This window comes from Crocodylus siamensis, chromosome 2 (genome assembly GCF_052110815.1).
Source record: "Crocodylus siamensis isolate JL-2025a chromosome 2, ASM5211081v1, whole genome shotgun sequence".
Taxonomy (NCBI): Eukaryota; Metazoa; Chordata; order Crocodylia; family Crocodylidae; genus Crocodylus; species Crocodylus siamensis.
Window position 1 is genome coordinate 101,001,527 of NC_143396.1, and position 18,608 is coordinate 101,020,134.

The following is an 18,608-nucleotide window of genomic DNA, read 5'->3' on the forward strand; positions in this document are numbered from 1 at the left end:
TTCTTTAAATCCTGATTCTCTTCAGTTCATTCTCAAATTTTGGGACTATAAAATAGACAGGAATTTTGAAAGTATATTGTCATACTTGCTTATTTTCTTTCTTATTATATGTTATTCTCTGTCATTAACTTATTGTTTCTTAAGACCAATTTTGTCAAATGTGGGTGATTACATTTAGGCATCTAAGCCTATATTTAATTAGTAAATAAAAGTATCCTGGAGTTCAGCAGCCAATGCCAGAACTGGTTTAGTGGCATTTGGTAGAAACTTGTGGATTCTCCAGGCTTAGTGATGGGTTCCACAGACTCTCCTATCACAGAGACAGTATCTCCATCTCCTTAACAGATGACATGGGAAGGAATCTCTGCAACACAAGGAATCTCTGCAACACTCTTTGGAGGATTTCTTCTTATCCTTATTCTACATGTTTTTCTGCAGAAGTAGTAACTTGTTTTACTTTGATTGATGTTCTGTATACCTTAATTTACCACAGCACTAAGATCTCATTTTTCTCTTGGTTATAACGAATGAAATGGTCAATAGTACAGCTTGATCAACATGCACCACAGCAGAAAAACAGAAACAACTAGATCTGTTACCAGATTCTATATACTGAAGTGAAGGGGAGAGGGAAGAGGAGAATGATAGGACTGCTTCACTATCAACTGCCCACCAAAAATCAACAGATATTAAGGCCACATGCTATCCACACTGATAATTTGTATTAAGAAGATATAATAATTAAGTTTCTAATCCTGTAAAGACTTAAGGTGGTGTTTAATGGCTCCTGTGAGTGGTCACTATCCAATTCATTTCTTTTGTAAGAAGCAGTCACTGAAAGTTTCTGTTAATATGGTCTGAAAATTAGAGGCAATAAACTGCTAATGTAAAGTCTCTCTACAACCAAGAATGGCATTTTTATTGTAGTAGAAATCAACTTCTATAGATGCATGGGTATCCAAATGCTACCTGCAAATCTTTCAGATATTGTCTTCATCCCACCATACTTAAAGTGGTATGGCAGGGGAGCGTGGCCAGAAGAAACAATTGAAATATTTCAGATATCTTTAAAACATTTCAAAGGGCTAGTTGTACTCACACACAAATCCTTCGAAACATTAGCACAGCTGGAGTGCTCCAAAACAGAGCACCTCTTGAAATGAAGTAATATATATATTTTTTAATTTTTTGTTTTGGACCAAAATAGCCAAATTAGCTCTGAATTCTATCAACTAAGCAGAGCTCAGTCATTCAAGTCCATGTGGTGCCATGTGGCAAGTATCCTACCTCCCAGACCCTTTAGCCTGAAGCTTCAGATACTCCCAAATGAATGGCAGGCATCCCCCATGCAAGCCCCCAAGCCCAGAGGCCTTGGAGTTCAGATGCCCCCTAGTCTCACTTGCCCCTAGCTAAAAAGGCTATAGGAGCAAGCAGGAAGGAGAGCTGGAGAACAATCCCCAATTACCATAAAAATATGTAGCTAAGATCCTCCGATGGGGAGGCTATAATAGACTCTTGTAGGGGTCCCTGCAGTGCAATGGACAGATCTCCACCCTTACCCTCAACTACACCAAATGATTCAAGGCTGAGATCTCCCTGGCCAGGTACAGTAAAACCATCTGGGCCAACACCATCACCATGGTGTCATGAAGCATTTCAGTTGTCACATGTGTATGGAAACAGGGGCGGGGGGACGGGACATGCAGGTCCTCCAGAACCCCACAGTGCTCCAGCCTCCTTATCCAGAGAGTGAGGTAGACAGTCTGACCACCAGCCTGTTGGACTGTGCAGCTGCTGGGTCCCACTCCTTGTCTTGGCTGGATCTTGGCTCTCTCACCCCAATTCTCTCCACTTAGGTGAGAGAGAGAGAAGAGGTAGACGAGCCAGGGATAGGAGAGCCAGAATCCTGGCAGCAGGGAGCAGGTGGAGCTCCCACTCCTAGATGATCTCTGCTCCCTGTGGCACCTGCTGCCTGGACAGCTAAAGGTCATCTGGCAGGGCAAGGGCACTATGCATTCCTCAGCTGCACTGATCCCATTTTTCTGATAGTGTGAAGCCTGTTGCACTTGGAAAGATTTCAGCTGTGACTTCTATCTTCTCCCATAACTATGGGAAACAAAAGAAGGGCTAAATACAGACAGTCAGAAAGCCTGAGGCTGAGTTGATTAAATCTTCACAGGTTAGTCTAAGTTGAACCAACAAACAAATGAACAGACATTCACTTTTGATTCTTGAAATGCAGCCACATGCCTGCAGTGGCTCAGGCCGGAAGCTGGGGGGCCGGCTCTAGAGCACACCTCCCTGCTCTGCTGGAGCAGACAACTTGGCGTGGGCAAAATACAGCCCATGGGCTGGATCCAGCCTGCAGAGGAACTTGGTCCAGCCTGTAGTAGGTTCCTCCATCCAGTGATGCATCCTGATGCCTCCGGGCACGCAGCAGGGCAGGGGTGGCTCTGCAGCTGGATTGCCTTTCCAGGCAGCGGCGGCTCCTTCTGGCTGCCACTGCTGCTGGCCCCAGCCCCGTGGTACTAGCGGGGACTCATGCATACAGCCCTGACTCCAGCCCACACTGCGCCCACTGTGGACTTGGCCCGGTGGAGTAGATCAGTTCCAGACCAGCTGGAACCAGCGCACAGCCCCAACCTGGTCTACCCCACACCTGTTCTGGACCACCCACCTACGCTGAGCAGCAGTAGCAGTGGCCGTGGCAGCCAGGCAGTAAATGCTGCACAGTGTGGGGGAAAAACACCCCGCAACCGCTGCTGCCAGGCACATCTTATTGCAGCTGCCTGGAGCTTGTGCCTGGGCTGTCCTGCTGCTCCTCTCCACTGCTGTCACAACTGCCTCTGGGCTGCCCAGCAGAGCAGCAGCGGGAGCACAGAGGAGCGGCAGGGCAGCCTGGGCACAGGCTCCAGCAGGGTAGCAGCAAAGGAGGGGGGTCATTTTTCCTCTGCACTGAGCAGCAGTTTCTGCCCGGCTGCTCAGCACAGGCTGGTGGACCAGAGCAAGCGTGGTGTGGGCCGGGTTGGGGCCGTGTGCTGGGACTGCATGATGTTGGTGGTGGGCGCAGGATCTGGGCTGTTGGGGTTGGGGGGGTGCTGAGCGGCCTGCAGTGGCTCCCCAGAACTGCCTACGTGTTCTGTGGCCAAGGCCTACACACCCTGTCAAAGGGCATTTGTGGAGGAGGTGCAAAGCATTCTGGGATGCCGGGGGACTGTGAGTTAACTTGAATCTGGAAGTGGTCTGGGACAAGTTCAGCGAACCCAGTTAACCTAAATCAGCGAAGTCTGGCTGGTCATCCATCCAGGCTGCTCTTAAACTGGCGTTGGCCGTTCTGAACATGCACTGAACTTCTGCTGTGTGACACAATTGAACCAGTTTCTTGTCACTTGCCCCATTTATGTGCCGCTTCTGCTCCTAGGTGGCACGGGAAGGGGCGAGGCGGCTGGGCTGTGGGAAGGCAGGGCCGGCCCCTTCCATCCGGGCCGATCAGTCCCAGATGTGACAGGGGCCGGTCTGTGGCTTCTCGAGCGCGTGCTCGGAGGGGCTGGGGTTTGCTGAGGGACGAGGTGGTGGCCTGCGCTCAGCCGTTCAGCGGCGTCAGCCTTGGCTGCAGGCGGGCCAGGCTAGCCCTGGGATCCCCCTGGAAGCGGCCGGCGACAATCCACCCCGCATGAAACTCGCCGCCTCCTCCCCACGCGGGGCCGGGGCTGCGCCGAAGAGGGCGGAGCGGGGGGAGCGTCCCGAGGCCGGGCAGGGTGAGGGCAACGGCGTCACGGGGCCAGTGGGCATGTGCGGAGGGCGCGCAGGGGCCGCACATGCCCACTGGGGCGCGGCGGGGGCGCGAGCATGTGCAGACGCGCGAGGGCAGACGCTGAGGCCGGGCAGGTTCGGCTGTTCTGCCGGCTGGGCCCCCTCCCCGCCACCCCCGCGGGCGGCTCCTGCCACTGCCGCCGCCACCGCGGGCAGCGCCTCCCCAGGTAGGGGCACGGGGCCGCCCGGCGTCCCCACTCCCGGCCAGTCCGCGGGGCGCTGGGGCGGGCTGTCAGGCCGGGGCTGGGGGGGGGCACGAGTTAGCCCGCCCGCCTGCTCGCTCCCTACTTTCAGTTTCGCGTGGGCTGGCTCCGGCCGGGCCAAGGGGGGAGGAGCAGGTTGCCGTAAGCAGCTTTGGCGGCGGGGTCGGCGCTGGCAGCGGCCGCGGGCGCGGGGCGGAGGAGGAGCGGGCAGTGCTTCCCGTCCGCCGCGTCACGCGGAGCCTGGTACGTGCCCCCCCTGCCCGCGCCGACCCCGCGCCCCGCCGCTGTCACTCTGGCGCGGTCGTCCCCGGGGGGGCCCGGCGCCTTGGCTGCCCGCGCTCACGGTACGCGTCGGGGGGCTCACGGTACGCGGCGGGGGGCTCCCGGCGGGCCTGGGGAGCTGTCAGGGGAAGCGGAGCCTCATGGATCCGGGCGGGCTCCCCGCGCCCCGCTGCCGCCTCCCTGCCCGCTCTTTGTCTGCGGGAGAGCGGCGCCGGGGGGCATCGGGCGGCGGGGTGGGGGCACCGCTCCTCTCTGCGAAGGTGGTTGGAGTAAGGGAGCAGGGAGGTGGCAGTGGCTGTAGGAAGGGGGGAGGGGGGAGGTTGCTGCCTGGCTGCTGCTGCTGAAAGGGCTGGCCTATGCCAAAGGGCACTTTGAAATGCATCTGTCATATTTTTTATTATTATTATCATTATTAATTTTCCTCTTAAGCCTTCTGTGACGATGTAGTCTGGGATGGTCCTGCTTTGGGGTGGGGGAGGGGGGTGTTTGGATTAGATCAGTGGTTCTGGAACCTTTTTTTCTACCAGGACCCATTTGTAAACATTGAAATAAACAACCAGCCCGGACCCAGTGCCCCTCACTGCTGCCCCCAGTGCCATCTGCTGCCCCCAGGCCCCCAGTGTGTGGGGCATGGGGGCCCTCGAGCAGCACCCAGCAGGCTGGAAGTCTGCCAGCCTGCAAAGGAAAAGCCACAGTTTCCCATGGTTTTTTCCCTCCTTTAAAGGAGAATCCATTTTTAAAGTTTGTTGCGACCCACTTTTGGATTGTGATGCACAGGTTGAGACTAGATGACATGCTTTGGTCCCTTCCAACCCTCATTTTCTCTGATTCTGTTATGTCACATTTTTATCATCATTGCCATCAGTTTTTATTCCCTCTTCTTGTTCTTAATCCTTCTGTTTCACGTTGTGTCATTGTTGTTATTATTGTTAGTCCACAACTGTGACCTGTTTCTCAAATGTTTCCCCGTTCCAGCTCTTGCTTCTTTGTGATTCTAATTTAGAACACTAGCTCGGTAATGTTGGTGCTCACTTTTTGCATCTAGAGACTGGAGTGTCACATAATTGTTTTCTTTATTTTTCCTTCTGTCAGCATGGTGCAGCATGCCAACATCACGGCATCTGTCCCTGTGTTTTCAGGGCCGAAGAAGTATCTGAATTTTTTGAAGGTTGATTCTTAGAATGCTGTTCTTGTGCTGGTTTCCTGTAAGTCAGGTTTTCCAGATGCACGTATCTCCATGCACATCTCAGTCCTGACTTCAGGCTATTTGTTTCGGACAAATTAAGGCACTTTCAGAGTTGTACATCAGGCATATACATCAAGAATTCTAAGTCTGATACTTTGCTATCAGAAACTTACTATATTTTTGAAAGTGGACACACTGAATGTCTGCTTTGACTACTCAACACCCACCAAAATGGCCAAAAACAAAAAAAATGACCATTAGATGGCACAGGGCTGAGCTTAGTGCCTGTTTTGGAAAGATAAGGGCCGCTCCATTAAAGGTCTTTGGAATGGTATCTGAACAGTTTTGTTTTAATTCTGTCTTTGTTCAGGAGGTTTAAAGAGTTAAAAAGTAACTGAAGAGTTCAGCGACGGCTGGTGCTATGTTCAGCCTTGTGCCATCTAATGGTTATTTTCTTTGGTTTGTGTTTGGCTTGTTTGGTGGGTGTTGAATAGTAGTCAAAGCAGGCTTTCTGTGTTTTCACTATCAGGACTATTCTGTGCCATCTACTGGTTATTTTTGGGGGGGGGGTTGTTTTTGGCCTTTAAGCGTTTCCACTATCAGGGCCATAGTAATTTTTTACAGAAAAATATCCGATCTAGATTTCTTGATGTGCGCATGTAAAATACATCTTTGAAAGTGCCTTAATTAGTCCAAAACAAATAGCTCAAAATCAGGACTAAGACATGCATGTACCTTTACTAATATCTGGGAAATCTGACTTATAGAAACCAGCATAGGGACAGCATTCTAATAAACAAACTTTAAATAAGTTCAGATGTTTCCTTGGCCCTGGAAATGCAGGTTTTGATGCTGTGATGTTAGCATTTTATACCACACTGATATGAAGCAATACTAAAAACCAGTGTAAAAGGGTGGTGTTATGTTAGAGAGAGTTCAGAGAAGGGAAGTGAGTTTGGATCAGTGTGTGGAAGAAATACAGGCTGAAACCAAAGTTGTAAAGTTTGGGATTATTTACCTTTAAGAGGGTGTGATAACTGTATTTAAAATAAATATTGTATTCAGATTAATTTAATACTAAAGGTGGAGAGGGGAAAGAGGGTGAGACCCTCCCTTGTTGTTAGGGGACACACAGATCCCCTGATATATGGCAGGTGAGGGAATGGAGGTGTCCAGGGAAGTGGTTATGGGGGTGCACTCTGCCACTCACGTGGAGGTCATAGAGGAAGGTTATCCCTAGGCAGGGGAAGATTTGGGGAGTCCCTTAAAAGGAGAAGGATAGCAGGATGGCACGCATGAAGCTTATGGAGTGAAAGGGAGGAATACACTATCCACTTAAACCTACAGAGTGCGTAGCACCTTATAATAGAAAATATTAACAGAAGTTGCTGAAGGGGCATATACCATTTTATTTTGGAGCTTAGGCCAGCCTTTAATTGCTGAGAACTAGGGGGGAAACATTCTGTGGTCAGGTATCTCATGGGTGCCCACTGCAGAGATTTTGCAACTTCTTCTGAAGTACTAGTACTTGCAATTCTTGGTGACAGATGTTGGACTGGATCAGGGGTCTCCCTGATCTGATCCAATATGGCTATTTCTTGTCTGCAGAAAGACTAACATCTTTCAGTGCTTTTTAAATAGGACTAAGGCTTCCTCCAGGCAAGTGTCATCTTGCTTTCTGAATTTTTGGGGGTGCTACTGAATGTTTCTGAGTGTTCTGCTGAAATCCCCAAATTCTATTGAAAACCAGGAAGCTTTGGACCTAGAAAACTGGCTTAACGAAACAAAAGAATAATCTTCATCTGGGATGCATGCATGTAGGTACATCTCTAACAGCCCAGCATCTTAATTTTGGCCTTTCTGCTTCATTTTAAAACAGCTCTATGTGTCTCTCAGTTGTCAGTCAACCTGAGTGCAATTTTAATTTTTCACCCTTTGGAATGCAGACCTGTTTTTGTTTATCTTGTCATACTTTTCTGTTGTCAGTTCTGAACCTTTATGCTAATAAAGATCACAGGATCCCCCATTCATGCTCTTCATGTTCTCTGTGACCTCTCTGAAGATGGCTCTTATAGCTGTAAAGGCAGGTAGATAAGCACTTAATAACATCAGCTGATCAAAGGGTTAGTGGGAGTCAGTTGTTGAATTTTTTTTTGTACATTGTATTCCATAAGGATAGGCATGTCCTTTTGGAGTCAGAAGGGAGATTGACACCAGAACAGTCTCATTCAGGCCACTGTTATTCCTGCATCTCTGCTTCCACTTTCATTGAAGGCCACCTTGAGAGGGGTATTAGTTACTTTGATAGTACCAAACCAACAGAGTAGTCATTTAGGCTTCTTGTGACATGGGGGGAGTGGTGTAGGGGGTGGAAGAGTAAGGCTGGTATGTGCCTTTTAATGTAGGCTTTTCTAGTGGATCACAGGGTATATTATTGATTGTTAAAACATGTCAGGCATTTAGCCATCAGAGTAGGGTTTCAGTACATTCAACAGTAGGCTCCTTGGTCCGTGACTGGGGTTCCTATGTAATACTTCAAGCTCGAGGTTTCTGGATAGAGGGTCTTGCCCCTTCTCTCAGAAATCAGAACAATCGCTGTATTTGGGGTCAGGAAGGAATTTTACCCCATGGTCAGATTGGTACGGACTGTAGGAGATTTTGCCTGTCTTTGTAGCAGGATTTCGCCCTTTTATCTGGAATCTCTTTGAGTGTGTATTTAACAACCTCTTACAGAAGCAAGATGTTGGCTGCCATGGTCCCCCTGCTTTACCTGTGGCAGGTTAGGGCATGATGTCTTGCAGTTGTGTAGTTAGATTATGGACTTGTATAGGATGGTTTGGGTAGGGATGATCCTGCCTCAGGCAGGGCATTGGACTAGATGACCTACAGAGGTCCATTCCAGCCCTACACTTCTGATTCTATGATGCATGAAAACAAACAAAAATAATGTACTCTATGTATGTGTCGTTGGGTAAGCACATCATTTAGCTGCACAACACAATGCTGGTTGTACTTTTTTTGCCTGTTGCTTTTGTTTATAATGTTAGTTTATCTGCATATCAGTTAAGTGCATAAACCACTTGAGTGCAGAGGAGCTATTTGAACCTACTTTATAACTTAGCCTTGTCCACTTCAAGGCTGCTGTTATGGGTAGAGGGCCCTCTGAGAAACACCAAGAATAATTTCTAGCTCTCTTTAAACAGTTTAAAGTGTTAATTTAAGACATTTTTTATGTCTGAAAGGCAGTGACAGCCTTCTTTTATCAGCAGAACCTGCATGGTGAAAAGGTGTACATGGTCCCACTATATATTGCTGGTTGGAAGCTTTCCAGCTGCCTCACTCTCAGGTACATGCAAGACAGCTGTATCCTTGATTTAATTATTTTTTTATGCTGCATTTATTTTGCTGCTATTATGATGACTTAACTACTGAAAAACATCACAGAGTACTGCAAGGACACAATAGGGATTTTCCATTGCTTAAATCTTGGTTAAGATTAGCTACTGAGAAAACTGATATCAGAATGAACTCTCACTTTTTATCCAAGTATGGAAGATGATTTAGACATTTCATTTTTAATATAATGGCATTTAGGCAAAAAAGCCAACATGGTTGCTCAACCAAGGTAGTTCTGCAAAGAAAATAGAATTACAATGTGAGCCAGACGCGCAAGATGCTTGAACAACTTCTGTAGAGAGTGCTAAGGGACCCTGAACACCATAGAGATTTTCATGGAGCAAAATTGCAACACGGTCTGGTTTAATTTACCAGTGAGTTGTATTAATTATAATGATGTAGGTTCCCGTCCCCACATGGTTAAAGGGGTAGGCCGGTCCCTTGGCACTTCATAGAATGTATTCAACAGCTCACTGGCCTATATTGTTGTCCTAACAGGAACTGGCCTATATTGTTGTCTCTTGCTGAAGTACCTGTGTATGTATGACTGTTGTTTTTTTTTCATGGCTGGCATTTATATTGGAGCATAGTCCAAGATCTTGGATCAGATTGATCTCTGTTATAATACATTGATCTCAGTGGAGTTACTTATGAGGATAATTGAGATGAGATTAGGCCCACATGTATCACATTCTAGGAACATGCATCTTCTGCATTACTGCTCGGTGGCGATGAGATTTTAATTTGGTTTTGGCTCAAAGTCATCGAAAAGAAGGGATAGTGTTAATCTAAAGAAGTAGCTAAAGTTTGCTTCTTGAAGCAATAGATTAATTTTGACAACAATGCACTTATGAATACAGATTGTTTCTGAAGAATTGCTAGTTGTTTAATTCTATGACTGTTTCCTCTTTGGGAAGGCTGGATACAAAATTCTTATCAAACTAGATTTAAGAAACATGTAGTTATTGGCTTTACATTTTTCAAAAGCTGAACGAATGTTTAGGCAGCTCCTGACTATAGAACTAGTAAGATATGGAACTCTTTTTTTATATATAAATTTTACTCTTTGCATTCCTATAAAACAGAACGGTTTCCTCTTATAACAAATATGTTTGGGGTGGGAGGGGGGGAAACTTTTTGGAGCCGGTCACTTCTCACTTACTATATTCCTGGCAACATAGCTTAAGGGTGATTCATGTTTAGGAATAGTCTAGCATTTATAAGTGTATTAATTCTGAACAGTGCTGTTTTAGTAGTGTCAAATAAACCTTCTCTTTCATACTTTTCTGGCATATGACATTATCAGTAAACACATCTGTGTAAGCAGTTCATTATGCAGATTAATGTCACAAATATTGATTAGTCTGATAGAATCACTGGAGTACATGATTTTGGGCATAATTAAAAAAGCACCCTTCAGAAATAAATAGTGAGTGGATCATTCTATTGTGTCTAGAATTATCTAGCCTCTAATTTGTTATCCGTTTGCCTCTTCCCTCTATCCTTACTAATATTTTGTGGATATCAATACAGTAAATTGATGCTCCACTGTTGTAGGACCACCACTGAGGGGCATTTTTGCTATTGTCATCTATACCTGAACTGAAGCTTGTTAACTGATGATTCTGAAAATTCTGGCCAGTTGACACAAGTGCTCTTACTCTTGCTAGTGTGTCTGCAGCTACACTAACTTTGGGAATGGGAGAATCAGAAAATGCTTCATGTTGTGACAACCTTACTTAAATAACACTTAAATTGATATAGTCCATGTCAAACCATCCCGTGCCAAATATTTTAATTTTTTTTTCCAATGGTCTTGGAAGAAGTAAAAAAAACCCCCAAAAACTTCTCATCACGATTTGAGGTGTAATTGCAGCTGAATGCAGTGCATTCATTACTTGTCTTAGCTATTTTAATTGCTGTGTAGTAATTTTTAGAAGCATTGTACTTTTATTCCTAAATGGTGGGACTTGACAGTTTGTTTGGTAAACCTATGTCAGATATGTCTTTTTAGCGGGGGGTGAACTCTTTGGGTGGCTTTTGTAAGATCCGTTTTCTGAGGTGGAGAATCTTTGTTTTTATTATGATAGATGTTTTCTTTTCATAAAGATATTAATTATTACAGCAACATAAAAGGAGAACCCCCCCTCCCAAAAAAACCCAACAAAAAACAAAATACCCCTTGAAAAGACAAAATACCCAGTTCTTTGAAGTGATTGGGTTGTCCGTACTGGTTGAGTATTCTAAAGCCATGTCAAAGCTAGTGGATGCAACCATTAGACAATCCTGTCTGTATACAGATACCCCAAGTGGAACAAAGTCACCCTAGGGGATTCTTGTGGCTTCCAGCATAGATCATGACTAAATTTTATCACATTTGATACCCAGCTGCTAGAATGGCCAGTGATCACTTTTTGGGATAGTTGCAAGGTGGAGCAAATAGTGTGAAGGCTACTCTATCTTGCATTGCGGTATGGACCAGTGTGAGGTCTTCCCAGAATTAAGGGAATGCAAAAAATTCTAAATGTTGCTTTTGTTCACATTTCACCTTGATTTATGCTCAACACAGCTTAGCCAGATCACAGAATTTCTATCTTAGTACTTACTGAAGTCACAAATCATTTTTTAAATATATTCTAGTACCTTGGAAAAAACTTTTCCAAAATTGCATGCACTTTTTCTCTCAAAAATTGTTCATATTTACAGTATCTATGGCATCTTTTTCATATTATGACATTAGTAGATTGCTTTTTCTTCTGCTATCTAGATAAATACCCAAATTATCTGTAAGCAACTTTTTCAGCAAATTAACATTTCCCTCAGCATTAAAAGCTGATTTGGAAATACTATTATATGACACAATTGAACTACTAACATCACTGTATATCCTCTGTCAGATGAAAAGTGTTCACTGGTGCCCTCTTGATGTAGCAGTGTAGTACACAGCAGTATTTACTTTCTTCACAGTAAAAATTGCAAGCATTGAATGTCAACATCAGAATGTGCCAAGCTAAAAGAATTCACAATGCTTGCATTTTCCTTTTTTATTATAACTTTCTTTCTCTCATTGTTATGTTTTTCAGTATCTCCAATTAATAGTATAATGAAAAGGAAAGAAGACTTCTGGATACATGCTACTTGGATTCTGAACTTAAGTCTTTGATACCTCAGGCTTTCAACATTACAGTCTTTGGGGTCACTCAGTACGTCTCAAAGCCCCTCCAGGGAATGCACCATGACATCAGCAGTGGTTGACACTGGAGGCTCTGGCCTGGAGTTTGACAACAATGGAGTAAAAAACCAGGAGGTTAGAAATCTGTGTAGAACTTTTTTGCCAACAAGCTTATTATGTATGTGAAAAGGCAAGGGTTACAGTAACAGTGTAAGATGGGTTAGTAGTCACTGATGGGATTATTACAGACTCCTTAGAAAGTACTGTAGAAGAGAGGAAGTGGAATGTTGTATTCTGTCTGCTGGACAGCAGGTTGGATTTACAAAATAAAATTCTATATAAAATGCCATTTTAAAATTTTAAGCAGACTTTAGCCTCCAGATACTATAAGGACAATGAAACTAAGTGTAAGAGGCTTTTACAAATATCTGACGCCTTATTAACAATATCAAATATGATTAATTAAAAGTGAGGTGTGCTTTCAGTGCTTTGTAGGGTTCTGAATAAGCCAGGTCTCCAATTGTTATAGATATACAGTATCACTAGGAATTAGCCTATTTAGGTATGCAATAACATACCTGGATCCTGATCCTGTCAATACCATGTGCCTACCTCCAAATATCTGTCTAGTTTCATAGTTTCTGAGGTCAGAACGGACCTGAGCAGATCATCGAGTCCGACCCTCTGCTATGGTAGGAAAGAGCACTGGGGTCAAACGACCTCAGCAAGGTGTTCATTTAGCCTCCTCTTAAAGACCCCCAGGGTAGGAGCCAGCACCACTTCTCTTAGTAGTAGTTCTCGTTTTTTTATTTCAGTGTGGCAGCACCTGTGTTTAAACAAAACACGTCTTTGTAGGATAGGTGCGGGGTAACAGGCATTTTAATACAAAAGAAATGGAATGTGTAAGACAGATTAACTTGAAATTTACTGGGTAGGGGAAAAAAGGCCTCTCGCATACAAATACATTTTGCTAGAAAAATATTATGCTCTTTGCCAACATTTTCATAGAAAATTTGGAAGGAATATTAAAACTCTAGTCTTTAAACGGTTCAACTTAACATGAAGGAAGTTACTAGGGGATCCAGGGTATTCTTTAATTTCATGATAAATCTTCTTTATTTTGACTTGTCCTTACATTAAATAGTCTCTTTTAAGTTTGTTCTACTTTAATGTATAATTATTCTACAACTTAAAAATGGGGGGGAGGGATTAATTTAGATTTTGATGGTACAATATTTAGGGCTTTTTCTCTCTCTATAGGAAAATGACCCAGTCTCTGAATTCCCAGCAGTGATTGTGGAACCAGTTCCTAGTGCCAGACTAGAACAGGGTTATGCTGCTCAGGTCCTGGTTTATGATGACGAGACTTACCTGATGCAAGATGTAGCAGAGGAACAAGAAATTGAAACCGAAACTGTGGAAACAGGTAGATTTAAAAACAAAATACTTTTTTTATAGCTTTTCTGCCCTGGCCACCACTCAGTTGGTCACTACTAGCATTCCCAGAGGGACGTGACTTTTCCTTTACCCATAGAAAAGAATCCCAACCTGGGGCCAAATCTGATTCCCATTAAAGTCAGTGGGGGTCTTTAATTAACTTTAGCTGGGATAGGTTTGGATTCCTGATATATTTTTCAGTTATTTAACAAGAGCCAAGGTACTAAGATATTGCGGAGCAGTAACTGTTAACTGCTAGGTGCCCTCCTCACTAATGAAATCCTTAGCAATCTGTTAGGTGCCTAGGGTTCTCATACAATGCCTAAGATGGTGTTTCCAGAAGCCAGCTAAGCAGGGAGCTGCTTAAAGTAGCTAGGTGTGATGTAAAGAGAAGAGGCAAGTCTTAGATGCAAAAGTAGTTGACCTAGCTAGGGACGGGTGCCTGTTTATCTGGAGATTCACCTTTCTCTGCTTGGGTTTGTGAACTGTGACACTTCTCCAGGAGTTAAGAACCTAAACCTGATTTAACTGTGCAGGGAGAAATGAGAGTGAATGTCATCCAAGAACACTGAATATCTTAGTGGTTAAGAGAACTTGCCTGATACATGCAAGGTCAGAGTTTAAATCTCAGCTTTATTTAATAAACAGCAGGAACTTGAACAAATATGTCAGAACCTAATTGTTAGGCCATTTGATATTATGAAGGGTGCACTCTGGGTTTGTCTGAAACAGTTCCTCCTTGTATAAATAATTGGGACAAAGTGAGAAATCTGACTTAAGGGCATTCAGCTGATATTGGTCTTAAGTTCAAGTGCCTCCTCCAATAAATATTTAATTATTTATATGAAATAGTTTCATAGTATGTTCTTGGTATCAAGACTGAGAGAGACCAGCCCCAGATTAGTTGATAGGCTAGTCGCTCACAAGGGCTATGGATAGGTATGGGGATGGATCCAGGATTGGTGTGGCAACATAGTTGCGCCTCTCTTTGGCTGCATGCTGCAAGTGTACTGAGCTCTCTCAGCTCAACTATACATCAACACAGATGGAAGCTCTTCATGTTCTGTGAGGTCCATGAGTTTGCTGCTGTTTGGCATGGGTTCTACTCGTAGTCCCTGCTTCTTTTCACTCTTCCGCTTCTTCCTTTCCTACCCTAAACCCTGAGTTCAGCAACAGGGGAAAAGAGGGGAGGAGCAGCTGGCAGCAATGCCTTTCGCTTAGATTCAGAAGGCTCTGTGCTGTTGCTGCTTCTCCTATCTCCTTTCTGCTGCTGAATTGGGTGGGGGTAGTGGAGGAAAGGGAAGAGTAGAGAGCAGCAGGCTCTGGAGCTACTTGGAAGCAGGGACTCTGGACAGATTCTGTGCTGTGCTGGTGAGCTCAGATCATATGCAGACCTCCCAGCTGGAGCTGCTGAGCATGCAGGGTTACAGTGAGGGGCCTCATCCCCTTCAGCTATGTATCACATGCACAATGAGCTCCCTTCACTGTCCATGGGTCCTACCTCTGAAGTGGGGTATGGCTGCACCCTTGTTGCCACAATTTTGCATGTGCCCATGGACAGACATTGCATATGTGCCAGGAGAAATGTCTGTTCCTTGGCACAAAAAGAAAGCATGTGGCTGTTCTAGGGATATTTTGTAAAGTGAGCTGGTTCTTCCATGAAAAAAGAGAGACCATGTGGAAGATCTCCTTTCTCTCCTGCCAGTTCGAATGGTTATGTGTTTCTCTGGATACTGGGATACTCCCACTGTCGCATAGTCCTTTGCCCCCATCCTCCCAAGCAGGAAGGAGAGTATAGACTCCTTGATAGCTCACTCAGGGTGATGGGTCAGGGAGCTTTGTGGAGGACCCCACTGCTTGAATACACCAGGAGACTTCCTGGACCTTTAGATATCAGAGTCTGCCACTGAACAGGCCCAGGCCAGACCAGACCCAGCTCCAGGATGGTTCTAGCAATGGGAAAATGGTCCCCTGCCTTGTGCAGAGCTCTGGATCATGCCAGAGCTGTGCATGGGGTGAAGGGGCATTCTCCCACTGGTAAAATTGTCTTGGAGTTGTGGTATTGTTCCAGATGTTGTTGCATCTACCTTTCACCTCATGTATAGTTATATGGTAAACTGGAATTGTGTGCTGGGCAGGAGATATATAGCTAAAAAAGTCTTGAAGTCATGGGAGGGTTCCAGCTATGGGAGAGTGCTTGTGGGGTGGTGGCTCCAGGATGGGTTGAGCCTCACTGGGGTCTTTGCTGATGCCAGAGCAGCAATTGGGGCTGTCAGATGCAGTCATAGTTCTGGGGCTGCAAGTGTAGCCCTGGTTCACCTGTAGATGGAACAGGGAGCATGCCTCTCTCACCCAAGGTAGTTGTGGGCTGCTCCTTCCTTGCAGTACCTCCAGGTGATACCCATGTGGCATCAGTTGACAACAGCCTTTCTGCTGTCAGGGCAGTGGAAGCAAGGATTAGCTTCCTGTTGACCCCTGCCTAGAGAGCTCACCTTTGAGGTGACTTTGTTGGACTATAGTCAGGGGAGCTGGAATGCCTGTATGCTCCCCCTCCTACAGCTTTTTCCAGTGCTGCAGATTTCCCAGAAATTTGCCTCTGGAGTTGAACGGCTGTTCCTAGCCTTGAGCTCTAAGCTGTGGGGAGGTATCAGTGTTTAGGTATATATTCATGCCCACTAATGGAAACCTGGTACCTAGAGATTACGCACCAAGTCAGTGATGGTTTTAGGGAGTTGATGGCACCTAAATGGTGGTCTTACATCCACAAAGATACTTAGGGTCTAGTTTTAGTCATGTAACAGGCTTTTTGAAGCAGTCTTAAAATACACAAGAGTGATTCAAACTTTGAGATCATGTCTATGATACCAGATTATGTAAAGTATAATTAAACATTAATTTAAATCATAGAAGCTTATAAAAATTCATAACGTTAATCTGTGAAAAATAGTGTTGTGTCACTTTTAATCTTTTTACTATTGGATCAGTATGCTTCCAGGATTAAGGTAAGTGTAGCTGTTTCTTCCAAAGAACCTGAATTTTACTAAACCTAAACTTCTGGTTTTTCATTGAGAATTCAAGGCAGTCTTACACTGGATTCTATCATACAGAAGAATGTTGTTTTTTACGTGCATAAAAATGTGCGTGGAAGTTTAGTCAGTGACTAATAAACATCTGTTTTGAAATACTGGGCCTAAAAAATAGCCTATATTTTTTGCAGTTATACATTTTGTATGGACAGTAAATTGTTAAGATAAAGCATGACAGAATTACAGATGCAAGTTATGGATGCCATTCATTACAGTGTAAAATTTTACCAACAAAAGAACAGATAGTTTGGGGAAAAAAATCATGCACTTTTTAATGTATTAGAGGAGTTGATATTAGGTGTCTGTGGAGAATGTTACCAGCATAAATTTATGCGTAAGTAAACTCAACCATTTATTGTGCTGGATTAGCCTGTTCCAGATCATTCAGTTTTTCTGTAAAAGTCATTCTTGAATTACTGTTCACAGCAAGAAGGAAGGAGTTATCTCTTAATCTTGGTGCTTGAAAGCAAAATACATACAATTTATAGGGTAGTCTATGCAACACATTGTCAATCTGTTTAGTTATCACACTTTAAAATATCTGCTTTGGCTGTGTATTGAATCTAGTTAAAATATTACCATTATTTTCATTTTTATTCTAATGTTTTGGAAGGAGGTTATGCAAATAACTCTGACATTTTTTGCTTACATGAAGTTACTGTATTAAATTGTATAGTGTTGATACAGTAATTTCAGGGAAAAGATTAAGGTATAAATTAGAAAAAATGCGTTACAAGAGTGTAGCAGATGCAATGGCCAGGGGATGTAAGTGCTTTTCACTTTTCTGTACTTTAATAGTAAAATAGTACTTGATTTTTTGGACATTTAGTCAGACTTACTGGATCTAAGAGCTACAGTGACTGTTAGAATGGCATGAATGGGGAAGTATGTGTGTGGTGAGGGTACTTTTTTTCTCCCCTGCCCAAAAAAAGGGAGGGGGGACACGTTTGTTACTCATTAATATATCTCAACTTGTAATTACTTTAAGCAGTGTAATATCTAATATATGATATTGTAATACAACAGGCATACAGAGGCCTGCACAGAAATTTGTAGTAACTTTTGACAGTGATGCGGAGAGGTACAGTTAGACAAAACATGACTCCCAGGAAGCAGTTGGGTGGAGATGCATATTCATATACGTTGTGGACCAAGAAGTTTTGGAAGCACAGATACTGATAACTGGCTTACCGAGTTCAGTACCCAAATGGAGAACTGAACTTACTGGGAAGGAAGTAAGATGATTACTTCGCCTCGGTGTTTCACCAGACCAAGGGGAAAACCACTCCAGGTAGAGTAGGGGATGAGCACAGTAGGAATAGTCACCTTCCTACTATTGCTGTATAATTAGTGTATGACCATTTAATAAAATTAGACGTGTACAAGTCAGCAGGACCAGATGATCTTCATCAGAGGGTGCTGAAAGAGCTGGCTGAAGTCATTGCGGAACCCCTGGCAAAACTCTTCCACAACTCATGGTGCTCTGGTGAAGTCCCTGAGGACTGGAAGCATTGGGGATGCTTAGGGGGTGCACCCCCTGAAATTGGCTGTTCACCCCCTGGAAGCGCCAGCCGCAAAACTGGAAGTGCCGGCTGAAGTGCACTTCTGGTTTTGCTGCTAGTGGTTCTGTACTTTCCCCGTTGGCAATCTGGTGCCCTCCAGACTCGGGAGGCACCAGTCACCCATGCAGTACAATGCTGTGGCTGGCAAAGCAAATCAAACTCTGGTGTGCATCCACCGATGCATCTCAAGCAAAACCGGGGATGTCATCCTCCTGCTTTATTCGGCCCTGGTGAGACCGCAGCTGGAGTATTGTATCCAGTTTGGGCCCCCCACTTCAGGAGGGATGTGGAAAAGCCTGAGAGAGTCCAGAGGAGAGCCACTTGTATGATCCAAGTCCTGGAGGGCAGGCTGTACGAGGAGAGGCTGAGGGACTTGGGACTCTTCAGTCTGGAAAAGAGAAGGCTCAGGGGGGACTTGGAAGCAACCTACAATTATGTAAGAGGGATACATCAGGACCTGGGAGAACAGCT

The 18,608-nt window shown here is 44.6% G+C and overlaps 1 protein-coding gene across 6 annotated transcripts in view; it reads left to right on the top strand.

Moving 5' to 3' along the window:
- The first annotated feature begins 3,738 nt into the window (after positions 1 to 3,738).
- Positions 3,739 to 18,608, top strand: part of ELF2 (E74 like ETS transcription factor 2) — a 67,227-nt gene continuing 52,357 nt past the window's right edge. The window contains exons 1-4 of one of the 6 annotated variants that reach the window (XM_090036536.1): positions 3,822 to 3,980; positions 8,754 to 8,830; positions 11,964 to 12,187; positions 13,313 to 13,478. In XM_090036536.1, coding sequence (XP_089892662.1) covers positions 12,116 to 12,187; positions 13,313 to 13,478 — 238 coding nt within the window. In that variant the 5' untranslated portion in view covers positions 3,822 to 3,980; positions 8,754 to 8,830; positions 11,964 to 12,115. Of the gene's footprint in view, positions 3,759 to 3,821; positions 3,981 to 4,132; positions 4,361 to 8,753; positions 8,831 to 11,963; positions 12,188 to 13,312; positions 13,479 to 18,608 lie in introns of those variants that run through there. The other 5 variants (XM_090036538.1, XM_090036534.1, XM_090036537.1 and 2 more) reach the window with 5 other exon arrangements.